Source organism: Corvus brachyrhynchos, unplaced genomic scaffold (genome assembly GCF_000691975.1).
Source record: "Corvus brachyrhynchos isolate BGI_N302 unplaced genomic scaffold, ASM69197v1 scaffold162, whole genome shotgun sequence".
Taxonomy (NCBI): Eukaryota; Metazoa; Chordata; class Aves; order Passeriformes; family Corvidae; genus Corvus; species Corvus brachyrhynchos.
Window position 1 is genome coordinate 4,530,261 of NW_008236696.1, and position 20,842 is coordinate 4,551,102.

The 20,842-nt window shown below is 41.4% G+C and overlaps 1 protein-coding gene across 10 annotated transcripts in view; it reads right to left on the bottom strand.

Annotated features, from left to right (window-relative positions):
- MCF2L2 (MCF.2 cell line derived transforming sequence-like 2) overlaps window positions 1-20,842 on the bottom strand; it is a 160,634-nt gene that overhangs the window by 20,117 nt on the left and 119,675 nt on the right. For all 10 annotated transcript variants that reach the window (XM_017726946.1, XM_017726945.1, XM_017726952.1 and 7 more), the window contains 9 exons: window positions 20,356-20,425; window positions 15,637-15,729; window positions 15,034-15,126; window positions 12,750-12,875; window positions 8,533-8,754; window positions 7,168-7,260; window positions 6,685-6,763; window positions 3,534-3,606; window positions 349-458 (listed from right to left, as the gene is read on the bottom strand). In XM_017726946.1, the coding sequence (XP_017582435.1) occupies window positions 349-458; window positions 3,534-3,606; window positions 6,685-6,763; window positions 7,168-7,260; window positions 8,533-8,754; window positions 12,750-12,875; window positions 15,034-15,126; window positions 15,637-15,729; window positions 20,356-20,425 (959 nt within the window). The remainder of the gene's footprint in view (window positions 1-348; window positions 459-3,533; window positions 3,607-6,684; window positions 6,764-7,167; window positions 7,261-8,532; window positions 8,755-12,749; window positions 12,876-15,033; window positions 15,127-15,636; window positions 15,730-20,355; window positions 20,426-20,842) is intronic.

Here is a 20,842-nt window from a genome sequence, read left to right on the forward strand (position 1 = left end):
CAAAGTCTGTAGAAAAAAATTTAAATTAAATATGTCTAGAAATCAACTTGACCAGAATACAGAAGGTTAAAACACAAATACTATTGTCCACTAAGTTCTATTTTTAAGAAACACAAGTTTTATAAAGAGCACTGTAAAGCATCAAAACTCAGACTTAAAAGTCCTAAACTGGTAATGCCTTTTGGGGCTCATGACTTTTCACGGTACAGTCATTCAGCTTTGCAGCATTGTTTTTTTGATGTTGGGTTAAAACAAAGTAGATTTAAAGTATCCTCATCAAACTCCAGAAATATGTGCAAATATAAAAATATTACCCTTTGGAAGCAAAAGCTCTCTCAGACCTCCTACCTCTCTTTTGTCTGGCGCTGGGACTGGAATTCCTGTTTTTGTTGTTAGATGCTTCCACATTTGATGTCTCAGATTTGTTTTCATATATACTTGATGACTTCCTGCTATACCTTGGGACAAAAGAAATACAAAAATAGTAACATTCCTGGTTAACATCTGATAAAGCACTGAGTACTAAGCATCTTTTTTTACCCTCAGACATGGAAGCCTAAGGAACAAAGTGCTGGTTTTAAAATGCTGTGTGCTATAGAAGCCTGCATCTGTGCAGGCATGTATGGTGGAAAAAAGTCATCCTGCCTCCTCTCCACACCACACAGTGAGTTCATCAGAATTGAGAAGGAAAAACTGAAGAAACAAAATGGTTGTCTGGTTGTTCTTTTTACAAGTGCAGCAGATTTGAAAGGCTGGAGTGGGAAACCAGGTAAGAAAATAAAACCCCGATTTTCCATCTTTTGCAGCATAAATACATTTGTCTCCAAGAGAGAAATGGATACTGGATGGTCACGTAGAGGTCATACCATGCATAGAGCAACATATGAGTTCTGTTGACTTCTCCAACTTCTGTTTCTTCTGCTCTTTGGAAACATGAATCCCAGTGGGATATCCCTGTCTGCAGCTGAGTCACAAATGGGAGGATCCACCTCCACAGATCTGCCCTGGTACTGGCCTTGGGTCTGTAATGGGAAGGATGGCCCTGCCCCAGGTTTGTAGGACATTCAAGCTGCAAGGTTTGAATGAGGTTCTCATCCTCACTGTTTTGCAAATGTCTGGTGGTTTAATTTGGGTGTTTGACTGTTATCTTTGGCAGATTGCTCCACATAAATCATTGTATCTACACATTTGAAATACTCCTTGTCAAAGCGCTTGTTATTGACATGTATCAGCAATTCAACTGCTGCTGACAACACAGGAACTGCTACACTTAACATTCACAGGGTTTGTTCTGCTGTAAGGCAAGGTCCAAGATATCATTAAAAACATAAAAACATTTTAAATACTAGAGATCTGTAAATACCTTTTCTAAATAAAAGGCAGTCCAGGACTCATTGTTTTGCATTTGAACTTCTGACCTGTTTCTGGTGGAACCTTAGCAAGGTCTCTGTTACCTCCTGTACTAAATCAAAATGTGATTTCTCAGCCTAATGTCAGGTACAAAATTGGGCTCAAAATAAATATGGGAACAAATCCAAAGTGCACACACATTTCCTTATTCTTTTTCCTCTGTTCCTTCCCAGCTAGGCTGGGATAACTGTGAAACATGCAGCTGACAGAGTTAAAGATTTACAGCTGTGAGAAAGACACCAAGAAAACACACGAGCTTTTCTGAAACAGCATTTGCAGCCAAATTCCAAGAGTTTGTATTTATCCCTGTTCACAGGATATTTTTACATAGATGTATGACTGCATCAGTCATTTCCAACAAAACAGATAGTTAAGCAGTTAGAACAATAGACTATTTGAGTTTCATATGTTTAAATAGATTAGAAAACAATACAAAGGGATCATTTCATTATCAATGAAATGCAGCAGCCATCCCTTGAGAGATACAGAAGCAATAGATGCCACAGGGCCTGTCATTTTAGGGTTAAACAGTGAACTTTGCGGAAGAATTTGGAGAGAGAGAATTGAAATAGACTGAACAGGACTTAAGGACACTCCATAACTGCCTGTATTAAGGACACTGGCTCTAAGTGTCCCTTTTGCCAACACCTCAGCTCCAATCCCGAGTCAGGATCAGAGCTCATGGAACCTCATGGAATTGCAGTCCCAAGTGATGTGGTGGCATGCAAACAGTAAAAGGGATAGTCTTTGTCATGGACCAGATACAGCCTGGGGAGGGGAAAGCATGCTGCAAACAGATTTCCCCAGTGTCACAGCAGAGGTTTGACAATTCCCAACAAACAGTAGAGTCACTGTCACACATGGGCAACCCACGAGGAGGTGTCTGTTGGGTAGGTGACATGGCAATGATTAATTAGCCTCCATCTGCTGGCAGAGCACTGATGATGCTGGCTGCTCTTTAGCAATGCTGTCTCCACTGGCCTCTCACAACTGGGGCTGCTTGTTCACATCAGTCACAAGCACAGACTGTGCCACATGGTGGCTTTTGCAGTCCAGCCTCTTCCTTCCCCTCCTTGCCTCCACCTAGCATCCCCAAACAGGCTGCAGAATGGGCTCCCCAGTCTGAGGAATTCTGGATCCACCATTTCACATCAACTACTGCAAAGCCAGCTTGGTGCTGCAGTTGCCCTGCCCTTGCTTCTCTTGGGGACACATATTACAGATAATGGGACACCCTGAAGTTTGTGCCATTCATCACTGCCCAGAGCATTGTTCTTTCATGAAGACTCACTGTATTCTTCCTGTTCCTATAATAACCAGCATCTAGAGCAGGAGCATCTGACCTATCCTTTTCTGGCAGCTGGCCAGACTGAGGACAGCACTTCATTTTTCCTTTGGTGTAATCCACTTAGGACAAATAGCTGATCACATGGCCTTTCTTCCTGGAGTTAATTTTTTCTGTTGACATATTTTGTCTATAATTTCTGCTCTGGAAAATCTCACTTTAAGAGCCTTTTAAGAAGGGCATATATCTGGATTCTTCTGAAACATTTTTGTGATTGCACTTCATATATTACTGGAATAATTTTCTCCTATCCCCAAGGCGGTTCTGCTGAAAGATTTCCACCCTTGAACCCTAAACGAAGCAATTTAACCAAGCCTAGAGAACATATGGTGCAGGATTAATAGCACTACATCTGTTTAATATCTCTTGCATTGAGTTGTACCACTCTCAAAGGCTGGCTGTTACCCAGGATCTCCTGTTTTGGTTGCTAAAATTTTACAGTGATATCCCATGCCAACTTACATTACACTTGCCCAGCAACTGGGTCATTACAAAATTTGCTGACAACTCCTTTTAACATCCTGGAAATGTTCCAATACATTTTGTCTAAACTTGAGCTAATATTTGAAATGAATTCTGCATTGTGATATTAGTTTTCTCTTGAGCAAACCTTTATCTATATTTGCATATCTTTAAAGAATTTGAAGACAATTAAGTAAATTCATACCCAGGAAGCTAAACACAAAAATTTAAGGAGAAAATTTAAGAATTTATGTGCTGAAAAAGCACAAAGGCAAGACAAAACATGGCCCTGATATGCCATGGCAGCTGTGGTTACCTGCTTGCATTGGAGGAATCCATTGGTGCATGATACACACTCTCAGTGATTCTTTGGTGCAGTTGACTTGCTTCTGTTAAAGACAAAGTAAAGAATAAATTGTTCCAGATTGTGTAAGTTGCTTCTGTGTTTATGTAGAAGGTGGGAGAGAGAAATAGGAGAGGAGAGATTTTGACTGCCAGTGCAATCAAAACGGAATGCTTGTACTTGAAGAGAAAGTCATATGAGGATCTTAATGAAACATTTTAGCTCACCAAACAACTCTTCTACTCATATTTTCACTGCAGAAGAGATTTCTTCCCATCCTACCTTCTCTTTCCTCTATACCTCTTCCTAGCTAACTGCATGATATGGATCTAAAGAATGGACATAATGGCCTTTTTCCCAGAATACAGGTTTTGTGGCTCACAGCTTTTTCTGGATTTAGCAACACATGTCCATCTGTGCTTTTGCATACTCAGCCACACAGCAGAATATATCCCCATCTCTGCAGAATGGTTTTTCTCAGCATCCTGGACAAACAGTAATCAGAAAATATTATTCATATGCTGCTTGTTCACTCTTTTTGCAGGCCTGCAAGGTAGCAACAGACTTGCACTTTGTCCAGTAAATGCTGAGTGAAGAAAAATTATAAGAAAGTTGCTCACAGCCTGGATTTCAGGGCCAGGAGAGTCAGACACTGAGAAGTGAGGAAGCAATGGAAGGAGCTGCTTTCAAACTCATCCCCGGGCTATTTCACTCTGAAAGAAGATGAGCCTCCTATCAATGAAGAGAAGTGACAAGGAGACCGAGGCAGCACTGAAAGATTAAACTCAAGTCCTTTGTTGGTGGGGTAGAAATGTGCACACTGAGTAGGGAGTCGGAAGTAGCTCCATTCCCGGGTTTGGCAACTGATCCACAGCCTTACACAAATCCCTTAAGCTGCATCAGTAATTCCTTTGCCTGTAAGAGACAGCTACGTTCTTTGGGATTGATGGATCAAGGTGTTGCCCAAAGCCTCGTTAGCATTCCATGCTCACTGCAGTGTGTGACAGGGCTGGGTACACACCGAGCGTTTGGACACAAGTGACCCATATGTTCAACTATTTATCACATACCTGTAGCCACCTTCTCTGCCCCTCACTCATTCATCTCAGCTGGTTCCTTCCAACATTCCAACCCCCTGTGCAACTCCTAACAACAGTCGTTAAAAGCAGCCAGTCAAACAAGTATATCCCTCTTCCTTCTCCCACTGCAATGCACAGTTGTAAAAATATCCAGTCTTGGAGTAAGGACTCTTCTTTTGTGAGTCATTAGAAATAGAAACTTTAAAACCACAGGACAAAGCATGTGCTTCCTGACATCCATTTTTTAATAAGGGGTTTGATTCATGTGATCGTGTGGGAAGAGTTACAATATCATGAGAGATACAATTTATACCCTCTGACTGCTGTTCTGCTAGATTGAGAGCAAAGGGAAGCTTGAATTTACTCACAGAGTAGGATGAAAGTCATCCTTGGAGGTTCTTGAGACCAGACTGAATAAAGTCTTGAGTAACCTTGTTTGAGCAATAACTGACTCTGCTCTGAGCAGGACCTTGGACTGTGATGTCCTGAGGTCCCTTGAAACCTGAAATATTCTAGAATTGTATGATCTTGGGACAAAACAACAAAGAACATCAAAATAAAAATGCTTTAAAAAACTTTCAGTGTTGATTCCTGTGTAGTTTTCTCTGGAAAATGCAAAGTAGCTCTAGCTAATAGGTCCTGTATGCTATAGAGATTTCACAAATGCTCATCTGGATGACATACAAGCTTCATTTCCTTTGCCTAGAAACACAAATGGAGGACTAGCACTCTATCCTATTAAATATGTACATTTTCTCCATTAGCAACTCTTCTGCGGTAGCCTGAGGAACACCAGCTTTTATACTTCAGAAGCAAATATTACAAACCATATCAGAAAGCCTCTAGATCTGGTCCTGAAACTACACTAACAAGAATCTTGAGGTCTTTCCTCAGCAGTTCCTGATGAACTGATCACAGTAAAATTCAGAATAAAAAGGGAAAAGGATAAAGACAAGATCAGTAACAAAAGACCAGAGTAGTAAACATTGTAAATAAGTGTATTGTTATGGGTTGGATTCAATTGCTAAGGCTGATGTTCATAATTGTTTCCTTCTACCTAAGGAGGCTGTAAGAACACATTGTCTTTGTGAAACAGACAGTGAAAATAGAGGTGAGCTCTGAAGTTAAAGCACGGACACAGGTTTCCACTTTGGACAAAGTCTGCTTAGGAATTTGAAGGATGTGGGTGGAGACCTTGCTTTAAAGAGAGATGAGCGTATGAGAGAAGCAGAAAGACAGACCAAGGTGAGAAGCAATGCCAAGATCCAGGAAAAGTCTGTATTGGACACAGCTGTGGGGCTTTTTGTCCTAAGAGAATAAATAGAATATCATCTATGATAGCTATCATCACTATGTTCCTTTACTGTCTGAAATAACCTGACTGAATTTTGTCTGTTGGGGATTCAATATCTTATATAAAAAGGGTGTCATTATCTTAGCTAATTATGAAGCTTCAGTCATTCACGGTGTTGAACAAGTCACAAACCACCTTCATAGTGACATCTCTGTAAGAGAGGGAAAGGCCATTGACCATGTTTTACAGGAGGTCACTAAGATGGAAAGATGGGACAGCTTACATTTAGAATAGAAGGTGGGTGACTAGACTTAAAACAAAACCCCTCAAACCCCCCACAAAAACACTAGGACAGGGGAGCAGTTCCTGTGTCCAGTCACAGATGTCGAAGGAGACCTTTTGATCCAGGTCTTGTGAGCAGGCCCAGAGTGCAGACTGGGACCTCATCTCCTCATACACTGACATAAATGGATACTTCTAGAATTGTGGTTTGAGGGAGAAAACAGAGGAAAACCATGTTCCTTGGACTAACTGTGAATGGAATAGTTATCCATGTCATTTATAAAATTGCAAGAAGTTTTCTTTGATCAGGACATGGCTTTAAATCCCAGCAGTGCTGCAACTGCCCAGCTGGTCCTTGCTGGCTTCACTGGTGGTACTGGCTAGCACTGTAACCTCTCCCAGCCCCATGTTGCCACACACAGCTCCAGAAGGAAGCACACATTCCCAGCTGCTGCTCTGTGAGCCCTACCTCTGCATGCTTCCAGCTGTCCTGTCAGGACTTTGCGAATCTCTGAAATCCAGGTGTTTTTCAGCTCAACAGAAGATGCCTGAGAACAAAAGAGGACAAGGCAAAGCAGATCCAGTTAAAACACGCTGCCAATCACTGGGCTGCCCTGACCTACACTGGCTCTCAGTTTTGCCAAGGATTGGAACACTGTGGTCATCTTCAAGCAAAGCAGAGGACGCTCCTCCAGATGGAAAAGTTACCATGACTCTAAGGTCCCGTCCTTGCATTTCTGTCCAGAATTCCAAGAAATTTCCCATTACTTTATTTCTTCTTTTAGCCAAAATCATGACCATATTCACAATAAATTGGCTGTTTCAGTGCCTACACAACAATGAAGCTTTCAATGGGTATTGTTTCTGGAGTGTACAGCACAGTGAACATTCTTTAAGAACAATTCAATTGAAAGGAAGTAGAGCCCTTGGAAACAAAAAGGATTGTCATTACCTGAATGATATAGACTTCTTCTCTGCCGTTATACCAGATCTCAAACTTCTTGTTATCCCCTTTTACATTTTCTGTAATGCCCACAGTGCTCATCTATTTCAAAATAGAAAAGAAGGAGCTGGAATCTAGAAAATATCAATAGTCTTTAAACTTGATTCTCTGAGAAGCAGTTTTAAAAGGCTGCATTCACTTCTGACACCTTAGGGAGTCATTAAAAGTAAAATTCAGAGCATGTTATTTCTCAATATCTAATTTGTCATTCATCTTTTTGATTGCTAAAGGGAAAAAGAATGTTTAAATTAACCCAAGCTAATGTCTGATCATGAATTTATCCTCTTTTTTTTTTTATTATTGCTTGATCTGTGGATCAGTTTTCAACCCCATCCTGGCCTTTGTTCACCTTGACAAATTTTCAGTTTTAGGAAGACTGTTTTTTCACTTGCCATCATTGATCTGTTAAGGTGGAAGAGAAAGAGGGTTGGAATAGGGCTTTGTGAGATTTAATGACCAATCTGCAAATCCAGACAACACAAAAAAATCTGAAGAAAATAATTCTAGATTTCTTAAATGAAAAATTCTTAATCACAATTTTGAAGTTCAGCTGCTACTAACCAGCTTCTAATCTTCTTCCTGTATTTGTTCATGCCTCTTGTTCTCATTCACCTCAGCAATAATTCAAAGATTTAGACAGTGTTATGCCACCATTCCTTCTATCTCTACATAAAGAAACTTGAAATGTTGATATGAATTGGTCCAAGCCTTGAACCAGGTTCTGCTACAGTTCCTGTCTGGGTACTCTGTAATAAGTTTGGAACATTACACTTGATGATCCATGTGAGCAGGCTAAAGCCACAAGTGTCACACCAATGTGCTTAGAGGGAAAACGTGGCCTACTTGTGGTACCCACCTTAAAATGTCCTGGCTCATACCTGGAAATTTTGCTCTTGCAAGTAAAAGGGTACTTCTACTGCACTGATTCATCTGTAGCTATGACTGTCACAGAATATGTTTGCTCAACAGTGTCAACAGTAAAACTTGCAATAGAATTGCACTAGGAGGATACCCATAGGCAGAACAATGAGAGATGCAGGCCCATTTAGTCTGGCTTCTCTTTATGGGATGCTGGGCAAGAATACACAAGGTGCCCCTTTGTACCAAGCTGCAAAGAACAAGGTTCACTTCTGAGCTGCAGGACATATGGCTTGGTCTGTCTCCAACCCAAAACTAAATGGGAGCTGTCATTTATTCAGGGGTGCAAGACAGCTCCAGATATGTGCACCTTCTTCAAATCTGCTCATGGAAACATCCTCATCTTGTGAGGACACCAGATTTATTTCCCTCCCCCACCATTACTGCATTTATTACCTTTAATGAATTTTTAAAGCTGTATGAAGCTGTCTTCTCATGACCATCAGTGTTCTCCTCCCGTTTCTTGCAGAAAAGGAGCATCTTTGTATAGAGGAAGAGGTGTCTCTGCATTGGTTTGAATCTAGCCAAATCCTTCACCTTGTTGTGCCCCTTCTTGTGGTCAGTCCATACATTGAAGGAACCCTGCATCAACAGCTTGCCAAGCTCACTGACATCCCCCTAGCAGGCAAGAAAAAGAGAGAGCATACATCACATTCAAACTAGGGTAGTCCCAGGCACAGTTCATTCCTCTGGTGATGCTTAAGATTCCAGGCAGAGGCATCCCTTGTGTTGGAGAGTGCACATGTCCCCTTGCTAAACCTGCGTGGTTTCCTCCTACAACCATCAATTCACTGATTTCCATGTCCATAATTCCCAGTTTGTCTCCCCACTCACAGCTAGCATCTAAGATATGTCTCAGGATCTCTTTGGATGTGACACACAGGCTGGCCCCTCTGGTGACCCCAGAGGAAGCTTCCTTCTGACAACCCAGGTTTCAAGGCTCCTGACTCCCAAGGCAGTAGGAAGGCCCAGTGAAATCCAGTACCCAAACAAAGGCTTTGACTCTGGAAGATCTAGTTTCAGTTTCCACTCTGGTACAAGCTTCCTCCATCCCTGGGCAAAACCTTGAAAGATCTTAGATGCCTGAAGTCACAGATCAGTGCCTAGAGGTATGCAGGTATGTAATTCCCTCCCATTTCAAAATAGTCTTTACAAGCTTTGTCAATAGTTTCTTGGCTCGCCATCGGCAAACTACGCACTGCTGCACAGCCCTGGGCAAAGAGGGAATGAATGCACCACAGAGCTATGAAAGTACCTCAGGGAGAGTGAAATTAGGCAGGAACCAGACCTTTCTAAGTTAAAGCTCTTGTCTGAAGACCACTGATAGGTAAATACTTCACCTGATATAAATATTTAGCTCAGATGCCACCAGAACTGTTCTGTGTTTAGAGTGGAGCAATATGTGGATATAGGACATGGCAACATCTATATGATAATGGGATTCAACAAATAATGATAATCGTAATTATCTTAACAGCATATTTTCCTAGGAGCACTTTGTATAATAAGTTGAGGGAATAAGCCCAGTGCATTATTAAAGTACTTATTTTCAACATTTGCATGCTCTGTTGATTATAAGGTGAAGATGTTGGCTCCAAGTGGGAATGTCTAATTTCTTATACTAAGAATTGCAACCTGTTCTCCCTCTCACTCCCCCTCCTCTACCCTACATTCAACTGCAAAACCAGAGCTTTATTACTTTTCCACTCTATATCCGGATATTATTAGACTCTCCAAAACATTCAGAAAACCTCAGCAATTTAGATAAGTCTGTCATCTCTAATATATAGAGTTGGATCTTTGTGCATACAGGACTGTGGGTGTTTGTATTTATATGTGCATGTAGCTATGAACTGCAAGCACGTGAAAAGCACATTGATATGCAAAACTAAATTAAAAAAAAAAACAACACCATACTTTCTACATAATTCTGACAATGGAGAGAGAGGCTCCTGTCACTCCAGGCACTGTTAAATACTGAGATCCAGAAGCTCAGTTCAACTCTTGTGATAGGTCTGTCTCGCCAACCTTGAATCTGGGATTGGGATAATAGTGAGTGAAGTGGGAGGCTGCCACTGCAGAGAGAAAAAGAGACAGGGACGGCAGTCTGCAGCAATCCCACAGGAGACTTTGAATATCAGCCCACAAACACTGGACTCTCTTCAGTGTAGGCAGCAAACAGGAGGACACTGTTTCTGGTAATTTCTGCTAGTGGACAGCAATCTTTTATCCTAAAGGAAGTTTATTTAAAGTGGAGGATTTGATCACTCTCTCAAATATAATCATTCTCTGTTAGAACAATACACAGTATCCCATGTTTATGGAAGATGAGAGATCCATATGATAATTTATAAGAATCTCTCATCATAACTCATGGACAAACTACTCAGGCCAGGTTGTGTACAAATGTTAGGATGATAGTAGGAAGCACATCTAAGACTTCTGCTCTCCACATTTTATCCTGCTTTTTTTTTGTGGTTTTGCCTAAAAATAAAAAAAAAACCACCAAACCAACCCCAGACTTACATATTAGCAATTTGTTACACAAGAGTTCAGCTCCTCAAATCTGCATGTGCCCAAGTCCAAAAAACAGAATATCCTCTGCAATTAGGAGCATTCATCAGCTATCACAAAACCTGCTTTCCTACTGGCATAATATCCCTCTCTGAAAGGTTTTCCAGGCAAGTATTTCTATTATGGCTGTGTGGGAAAGACTCCACAAGGTGGGGTGTGGTTTCATCAGCTATGGGAGGTGTTCACTTGCCACCACAACTGAGCACCTGGGACAGGTGGAACAGGGAGAAGAAATTGTTGGGTGATTCACACTTTCACCCTATTCAATAATCATGTAACAAACCATCTCCAGAATGCTGTCAGCATTGGGCTAAACAGTGGCCTTGTCCCACTGTGCCATGCTTTCCAGTTCAGCTAAGAAAGCAGAGGCCAAAGTCTAGTCCTTGGAGCTACTATCTGGCATTCATGAAAGGCTGGAAAATTCAAAAGTAAAATTTGAAAAGGTACAGGAATGTTCTGTTGAATTCCTGAGTACAAAACTACACACACTCTAAAGCAAGGAATAGACAAAAGGATGACCTCAACATTTATATGGACAGGAATCTGGATAAATCCCCTCTGCTGAGGATAATACTTCACCTTTCTTGGAGAAACTCTTCTTCCCATCCCTTTACAGAACTCTTTTCAAAACAAATTTTATGCTAAATTGCTGTAACTACATACATTTAAACTGAGAAACACAGGAGGAAAGCTACCTTTCTCTTTGGGAACGAGTAAGAAACAGTGGAAACTGGAGAGGTGAAAGGTGTGCTGCATCCATGAGCTTCCCGTGCCCATGTTGACTGGTTCAATTCTGCAATAATAGTATACAGGCTCTAAAGAGTTCTTCTAAAATGAATCTCTGAGGCCCTCAGATTTAGCCATGACCACGATGGATAAAGTATATGCTGCTTTATTTAAATTTGTCATGTTTGGGAGATCTAAGATTACATTTATGACCTGTGGTGTTTCTCTGATCCACAATCACCACACCTATTCAGTGTTTGCCAGCGCAGTGAGGTGGCCACTGCTTCACCTTCTACTCAGAACAGCTCCTGCAGGAAGAACTCACTTTCTCATCCCAAATGTAATGCACAGTCCACAGGAGCATCTCCAGCTGTGTGCAAGCAGTTAAATGAGCAAGCAGTGAAATTTATTTATAAAATCATGTTGGCAGCAGGCATGGGTTCCTCAGCTACCAGATGCACTTGCACAAAAGAGAACTATAGAAATCAAAACTCCTGAGGTCACTCCCATCCTGAAAACCAGGATAACTCTTCCCACCCAGACATTGTCTGTATAGACCCCAGCACCTTCTCAGGAAGTCAGATTCCGCACAAAATAGTTTTTCTGGGTTAAAGCCTGTTACTCTGATGTAACAATTCTTTGAAGAATTCTCAGTATATTGTTTCTTTCTTGATATTTTCACCCTGCAGCTATTTCAAAATCAGCAACCACATGATTCTCAGGCCTCATTTTGCCAGGCCTGTTTCTCCTTTACGTGTCAATCACTTCCACTTTGCACATAAGGGCTCATTTCACATAGTTCTTGAAAGTCATATGACTTCAGTGGAGCTTCTGCAGAGATATGTATTTGTGCCCTTTGATTTGTACCGTGGTTGCTATTTCACAGTTCAGATAACAAGTTTGCCAGTTACTGGCATGGATTCCATTACCCACTTCAAATGGAAGCCAAATTTTCCTCCCTAAGTGCAAAAGATTTGAAAACACTTGAGTTGCACTGCAGTCACAGAGTTTCGGCAAATTTCTTAAGTTAGTTCTGCCACACTTGCACCTCTCACCTACAAATGAGTTTTGGGGACAGTTACTCAAAAGGCCTGCATTTGCCCCACTATGTCCCCGAATTCACACCCCACCTCCACATGACAGGTGTGCTGAGATGTATTTTTGGTCATCACAACACACCACTGAGTGGCATCCTTCAGGAATGTGGCACAGGCTCCTGCAAAGCACAGTACCAGCCACGGGCACAGCATGATCAGTGATGACAGGAATATGGGATGGCTCAAGACAAGAGTAGGAGCAGCACCAGCAATTACCTCATATCCTGTGATTGCTATCTGGTGCATGGAATCATTTACTGATTTGATGATATCAAGCATGGTGGCCAGGGCTTCTTCCAATTCAGCAGTACCTTCTGAATTCTTGCTGCACTTCAGCATTTCCTGATTAAAAAAAGATATGGGAGCTACTTGAGAACTTCTTATACCAGAAGACACCGTAAAATGATCCTCCCTGGAATTTGGGCTGCATAGACAAAGTAGCAGAACTACACAAAAACAAAAGAGGAACAAAAAACCCCAAACAAAACCAAACACGACATTCACCAGGGTGGTCATTGAGGACACGCATTTTGATCTTTTGAACATTTTCAAGTTTTAAGGGTTCATTTAAGATGAGACAGGACCATTCTGACACATTTACAATGAACTCCTTGCATGTCATAGAATTACACCCAGCAGCTTTTTTCTTTACATCTGCTAGAAAAGAAACTCAATATAATCATTTCAGATGTTAGAGAATTCCCCATTTTCCTTTGCAATTAGTTCCACAAGGTACTTACTACCACTGTTAAAAACATGAATTAATTTCTAGTCTAAATTTGGCAGGTTTGACAGTCCACATTTTGAGTTTGGAAATATTTTAGTCCAAAAACTGAGGCACTTGTGTTCCTGTAAAATAGGGCTGCAAAAAGGTAGTTCCTGCAAACCCCAAGCAGCAGCAGTCTCTCCTCAAGTGCTTGGGTAACCAAGGACTAGAAGGTAAAAGCAGGATGCACTCTTATAGTACCTGCTGCACATTTTCTAGGATGAGGATGTATCTCTGTACAGTGGGCACGCTGCTTTTATCAGCATGAGCATATTAGCTAAACTACTGAAACCAGAGGGTTGCAGTAATTGTGACCCAAAATTCAAATCCAGTCTGCCCACCATTCAAGGCACACAGCTTCTTAAGCACTTGTTTGTTACCAATTTTTCACTGGTTTCCATTTTTCTACACTTTTAAATGCCCCTGCAGCCAGGGAAGGAGTGCACCATCTTCACAGGTCTCATAAACCCCAACAAACTAAATGCCAGTGCCAATGTGTTATTGCTAAGTATGAAACTGGTCTGACCAGCTTCAAACCCCAATGGTTGAGACCTGTTCTGCTTGAGAATTTTACTCCTTGATCTAATCTTGGGTTTATTTACAGTCATATTTCAAATTAAAAGTAAAATCTGGTTTACTCTTGCTTTCCTGGAGACACTGACATTTTTTCCCCTCTCACAGAACAGTTTCAAGAAATAGAGTTCAGATTTATTTCTGGACGATGCTGATGTAAATCTACTGCAATCAGTGAAGCTGCATCCTTGTCAATATCCCTGTTCAATATTTGGATTCTATAGTTTTATATGAAGTCAACAAGCAGTTCACAGAAATACTGTACAAGAATGGCCAACCAGGTCCTCCGATGGCTCATACTGGCACAATTTGAGCAGTACCATGGTAGTTATTAGCAAGTTAAATGGCAGCCTAAAATCTTCATTGCAAATTTCATGACAGTACACAACCCAGAGGCTTGAGAACAGCATGTAATTCACCTTCATGACCTTCCCACAGGAAAAGTCAGTGAGTATTGTTTTTGAGAACCAAGGAAATGGAGACAGAAATTTAAGCCACCACCTTAAAAAGAAAAAAAAAAAAAAAAAAAAGTCACTGTTTTGAGTGTATATATTTCCTATGGCCCAGTTCAGACCAGAATTTCAAGCGTGGACCACTCATGGTTCCAGCCAAATCGAGAGGGAAGTTCACATATTCACCCTGTGGAAAAGTTACAGAAAAAGAAGCAGCAAAAGGGAGTGGCTCCCTCTGAAAGGTTTGAGTCACAACCATGGGAAAATATCAGTTCAGAGAGCTGAAAGTTTTTTAAACAGGGACAGATGTTAGAGACAGGATTTAAGGCATCAGTTCCTGTTTTCAAATTGTAACACTATATACTGATCCAATAAAGCCAAGCTCAATTTCTGTTTAAAGATAAATAAAACAATAAGTAAGATAATAAAATAATTACAATGTAAAATACCTTACTTTATATAGAGAGCTATGCATATAATAGTATGCCATTACTTAGTATATAAGTACTGCTAACTAATAGCAATTCCCAATCTAAAAGACAAGTCCCTGTACAAGACTGTTCCCTACCATTTTACAACTAAAAAAATGCAGAGTATTTGCTGAAGAACTGAGCAAGGATTTATTTCCAGGTAGTCCTGGCTGATACGCAACTCTGGAAGTAAAACAAGCTGTACATTGGAATTTTTTGCACTGTCATGGAGAGCTTACCTTTAGCAGCAGCTGGTACTTGGTGATTCTCTGAACTGGCTTTAAGAGATAAGCATCAAGTGAGAGTTTATGATCCAATTTACGCTGACATTCCTGTAGGAGACAACACGGAAGAAAAATACAATTGTTTCCTGAAACACAGGCAAGACACCAAGGTCATTATCATTTGACAGTCTGAAGATTATATGTCTGTGAATTAATTGAGAGAGACATTTGTTCCATCTGCATAGGAATTTCCAGGTTACTTATGCCACAGTGAAAATGTATCTAAACAAGAGCTAATGTTTAGGTTCAACTTGGTGTCGAAATCTGGCATTCCCTGCTGATGAGATTACAATCAGCTGGGGTTTGCAAAGAATCCAGCACTTGTTTGGTGTGGGTATAGCCTCCAGAGCCAGGCTCTGGTCCAGGAAATCTACTTACTGCTCTACCTACCCAGGCTCCTGTAGAGAACACCTTGACACTCACTGGGCACCTGCCATCAGTATAAGAAGCATGCAGAAAAGCCTGGGTACTACTCTAGGGTTTCTAAAGAATAAAGGAGATACAGAAGGAAAACAAGCTTTGAGGGTCTTGCACTGCTAGTCTGCAGTGAAATTTCACCTGAAAAAAGATGCTGTCTCCACACTGTCTCCAGAGAGCTTCAGACCTTGGTTTGTTCTGACAGTACTTTTCATATATTTGGAGGTCCTCCTTCTGCAAGACAAAAAGAGTTTAGATAAGGAAAGGGAAAAGAATCCAGAGAGCATCCTTCTTGAATCACACTTTTCCTTACTTTCCATCCTAAGACATGAAGTAATTATTACATGGGAATAACTCTGTATGTAAAAGCATACTGAAACCACCAAATTGCTTTTTACTTCTGATTACATTAAATACACGTGAAAGTGAGATTTTTTTTCCCCCCCCCCTCACTTTTCACACTGAAAGACATAATCTAATTTCAAAACTAGTGTCTTTTTCAGGGAGGTGAATTGATGGTTTAAAAAAAAAAAGAAACTTTAGAAATGTAAATTTTTTTAACAATACTGGCACAGACTGTAATTGTTAATGAAGTGGCTACGGTTTACCTGTTCAACACACTTTGAAAATAGTGCTGGCTCTCTATAAATAGCACAAGGATGAATTAAAAAGGAGGAAGTTTGTCTTGTTGATGTCCCAGGCCAGGCAGAGGAATGCACTTAAACCCTGTCCTATCCAAATTACAAGTGAGTGGATTCACTTTACCTCTACTTAGCTTTGACTACACTCCAAGTGCTCTCACTGAGGTCCATGGCAAAAATCTCACTGACTTGAGTGAAAACAGAGACAATCTCTACAAAAGCCCAGAGAGGGGTGTTTTGAGCTCCCTGGGCTGTGTGGGTGGACGCAGAGATGCGTGTTCCTCTGCCAGGTCCTGGGCTTGCTCACTGTGCACGCACAGGGCAGTGCCATGAAGCTCCCGAGCAGGGCGGGCTGTGCCCAAGCAGCCGGGAGCTTCCCACCTTCAACTGCACCTACCCTGGGGGATGTGACCTCAGCAAAGAAAACACCAAAAATAAATCTCAGCAGTTCCTGGATCTTGCCTTCACGCTCTCAGCCCACCACAGCTCCTATACACTCCTGCTGCAGGAAAAGCACTTCCTTCCATACAGTTACCAGAAGAAATCAGTGTTGCTGCTCTCTTCCTCCACAGATCCATCCTAACATCACCCTGATGAATCAGCTGTGAAATAAGAGCTGTGATACCACACTGTGTTAAGGATTATGCAATACAAACACCTCTGCTGTTGCAGCTCAATAGAGTATTAATGGTGCTACTTCAGAATAGGTGCAGAGGTTTCTTCACAAATAAAGAATTGTTTGTACATGCTGCCTTGGAGGAAAGTTAGCAGGGGGTAAACCCCACAAACTAAAAATAGCAACAAAGCATAACCAAGGATTACCATCTCTTGCTGGCCCACAGAAACCTAACTAGTTGGACTGGGTAAGAAGAACAGAGACAGCAACAGACAAGAGCACTATTAGGAATAAGAGAAAAGGACCAATTAAAACTTAAAGAAAAGTACAATAATCAACAATTTACCAGTAATTTGCCATAGTGGAACCACACTATGCCAATGCAATCTACTGCTGCCTAAATCAGTGACACCTGCTCAGGCAGATCCTTAAGTCTTTAATTAGAGCTTTAAGTTTTGCAATAGTGTTAGGAATAGAAAATTCCTGATGAAGTTATTAGGCTCAGACTCTAAAATGCCAAGAAATAATTGATTGTCTAATTATTCAAATCCCAGTCTTAAATACTCCACACATCTCTATTTTCACATGCAAAGGTTCTGACTTTTTGCTGGTACTTTTACACCATGCTCCTCTCCTGTAACGCTTTTCCTTTCCACACTGATTCAGACTTCGAGGGCTCTGTAAGCTCCAATGCACGTGGCATATATGCACAGTTCCAATTATCTTTTTGACTGCTAATTTACAAATAATTTTTGCATCAGACTAGAATTTAGCCCTTTGAGTCCAACTCACAGGTTTCTGGTCAGCTGCTACTGTCCTTTCACAGGTAGATTCTTTTTCTAAATGCTTCTTTCTTCCTGAATGACCAAATGCTCCAACTGCTGGTTCTCATTAAACTACTCCCTTTTTTAAGATTAGGACCATGAATAAGTAAACAGTGGTAGGCCACACTGAATCACTCCTACCAGACACATCACCCGGCACATTTTGGTAAGCAGTCTGACACACCTTTGGTTTCATGCTGAGCATTCTTGCCTTGGTTTAGTAAGTTTTCCTTCTTCACAGCCCAGAGTATCTCTCCTGTTGCTGATAGAGCACCAGAAAACCCATTCTGCAAGGTATTCAATGCACATCCCTCCTGTCTTTGAAAGCTGTGTAGTCCTTGACCACACAGAGCTTTAAGTAAGGTCAAGTATCTTGGTGATGGCAAAATAGCTGCCATGTGGGTAAAGTTGAGCTGACTGATTAGTAATTTAGTTCATGTGAAGATCGTGACCTAAATGAGGTCAGGAAAAGTGGGAGGGAGAAAAAGAAAGGCATTTCTGACTCATCTTTTACCAGATTCTGCTGTCCAGGAGACAAGCCAGAGAGAAGCTAGAGAGGCTCCACAGACTGTTTCTCCCATCACCTGAGATGAAGGGTTCACATTCACGGTGACAGCTGATCAGGTGGCATTGGTGGAGGTGGGACAGTGTGCAGGGACATGGCAGAGGAATGCCTAGCAGGGGGTGGAGTGACTCTGGCACTGGAGTGTCTCACTGCAGCTCTCAGGATACTTTCAAGCAGCTCTGTAATCAGGGCTGAAAAGGGTCAGTGTGATCAGACAGGGTAAAACTCTTCAAAGTATGAATAAAAAGAACCTGGCCCACCCTGATGTTGTGGTAGGATGGTCACACCCATACAAAGAAGGAGAACCTGCAACAATGTGAATTTCCTCCCCGAACTCAGCATCACTTGGAACAGCAGCTGCTTCTGTTTCCCCCTGTCATAGCAAGCACGGCCGTAACTCACGGGGCCTGCCAAATCATGGGGAACACAAACACACAACCAGACTTTTGTTTGTACCTCCTAAAGGCAGTCCAACAGAAACAACACATTTCTGGACTTTATGTGGCTTCTGCTAAAAAGAGAACATAAGGGCAAGTTCTCAAATCAAAGGTGCTACTGTGTGAGCAGAGACAGCTCAAGAGAGAAGCTTGTGCTTTCTTAGTGTGAAATTTGAAATAGGGAGAAAGCAAATGCATGATTTAATCTCTTATTTGATAAATTTAGTGTGGTTTGACCAGGCCACAGAAACTGATGAGCGAAGGTGAGAGAGAGACGGGTTTTCTTTCACTTCATACCTGAACCCCAGCATTAGTGCTGTTTTCATATCGGTAGATTAGTGAGGAGAATTGGCCTCAACAGCTGTTTTTACAGAGAGACATAAGCTACAATATTTAAACATGGAATTTCAACCTTCTGCAGAATCACAGGAACAGTTATATACCAAGAATTTTTATTTAGCTGCATTCTTTAGGGATATATGCAACACATGGACTATTTTACATTTCTTGGGTTTCAAAGGTCTGCATTCTTCAAAGACTGCTTATCCTCTTTTGCATAATGATTTCACCACAATATTTTCCTGCCCGACATCTGAATCTTAGGATAACAACATATGCCTTAGTAGTGTCATTTACTCAAGCTCTAAATGCTTCGTTGTTACACAGAAAATAAACCAATGGACATATAATCACATTTACACTTGTATGATTCTCTCCAGCCTGACCTGTTTGCAGACGGGGAGCATACCCTTTGCAAATATCACATGCTCACAATTCCCATTAAATCGTAGTAATGCAGCAGTGCTCAGCACCTCTGACTGCTTCCTCCAAATCTGTCTGTACTTAATGTGTGCCCTGGAAAAGCAGCAAATGCTACCTGTAGTATACAGTAGAAGCAGGAGGTACCTTTGACTACAGTGGACAGATTTTCCCATTTCTCATGCCACTTCCCTTTCCTGCACAAAACACAGAGCTTTATTCACACAGTTTTGTCAGACTCTGAAAGCGGTAGCTAACCACCAAAACAGATTTTTTCTCATTAGTAGGGCCCCTGAAGGAGTGCTGTATAAACAAGCACCTTTGGTTGTGTTGCAGGGAAGAACTAATGGTCAGGCTGACTGGGGGTGGAGGTGGAGGAGGGACATGACTGGGAGCCCTCAGAGAGAGCTGCAGCACTTGGGCGCTGAGACTCACTCCACAGCAGAGGGGAGAATCCCACTTGTTGAATTACGTGAAGAAGTAAAGGGAATCAACCTCACAGAGTCTTACAGAGCTGGTGGGGTCCATGCAAGGACAGCAGCAGACTCTGCTGAGCCAGTTCTAGGGGCCTGAAGGGTGCAGAGAAGAAAGAGATAAGATAAAGGAGGAACAGGATGTATTGTCTGCACTCAGAGCAACCTGCTGCAACCCCAATACCGTTCTCTGCTTATTTACTGCAGGCTGGTGGCTGGGTTACATCAGACTCCTGCTATAGATGTGTGTGATATGAAAAGCATGTTAAACATTTGGATCACTGTTATTTGCTGTTTTTTCTTTTAAATGGGACTTAAAATATTTGTAAAACACTGCTAACAGAGCTCTTCCTGTCAGTAAACCAGGTAAAGGGTCAGCTATCAGAATACATGCTTGGTAACTATGGCTTAATTCGGAAATATTTGCTTAGAGGAGTTTCTCTCATTCACAGAAGCAAACAGAGTGAAAAGATAGGAGTAAATCTGTAAGTACTGTAGGATAAGACCATAGATATTCATTCAAACCTGCAAAAGGATATACTTACTCTTTTCAAAAAGCATCGGGCAAGAAGCTCAGGGTTTTCAATGCAATTTTCTATTTCCTTGAGGAAAATCCTGAGAGGGGAAAAAAAGAGCAAAGAGTAATGTAATATCCCACTCACACTGTGTGCTAGCTTCTGTGTAAATCCAACCTAAAGTCTTCATTTTTGCAGGATGAAGATTCAGTGGTGAAGGTAACAATTCTGACACACCGAGAAATATATATTTTAGAAAAATGGGATGTGGCTCACAGCTGAACCACTGAATCACCATTATTATGACATTTTCTCTGCTCACAAGCATCTGCTACATCTGATTCCTCTGGCTGTTGAAATTTGTTTCCAATATGTAGCTCAAATACCTGCTTTCCATTTGGGAACGAGGATTTTTCAGAACAGCTAGAAAAGACAGGAACGGTCTGTCAGATGCAGTTGTTCAATCAGCAAGCCAGGAAAATATGGGATGTTGTCCAAAGGCTTCTGCAGTGCCAGG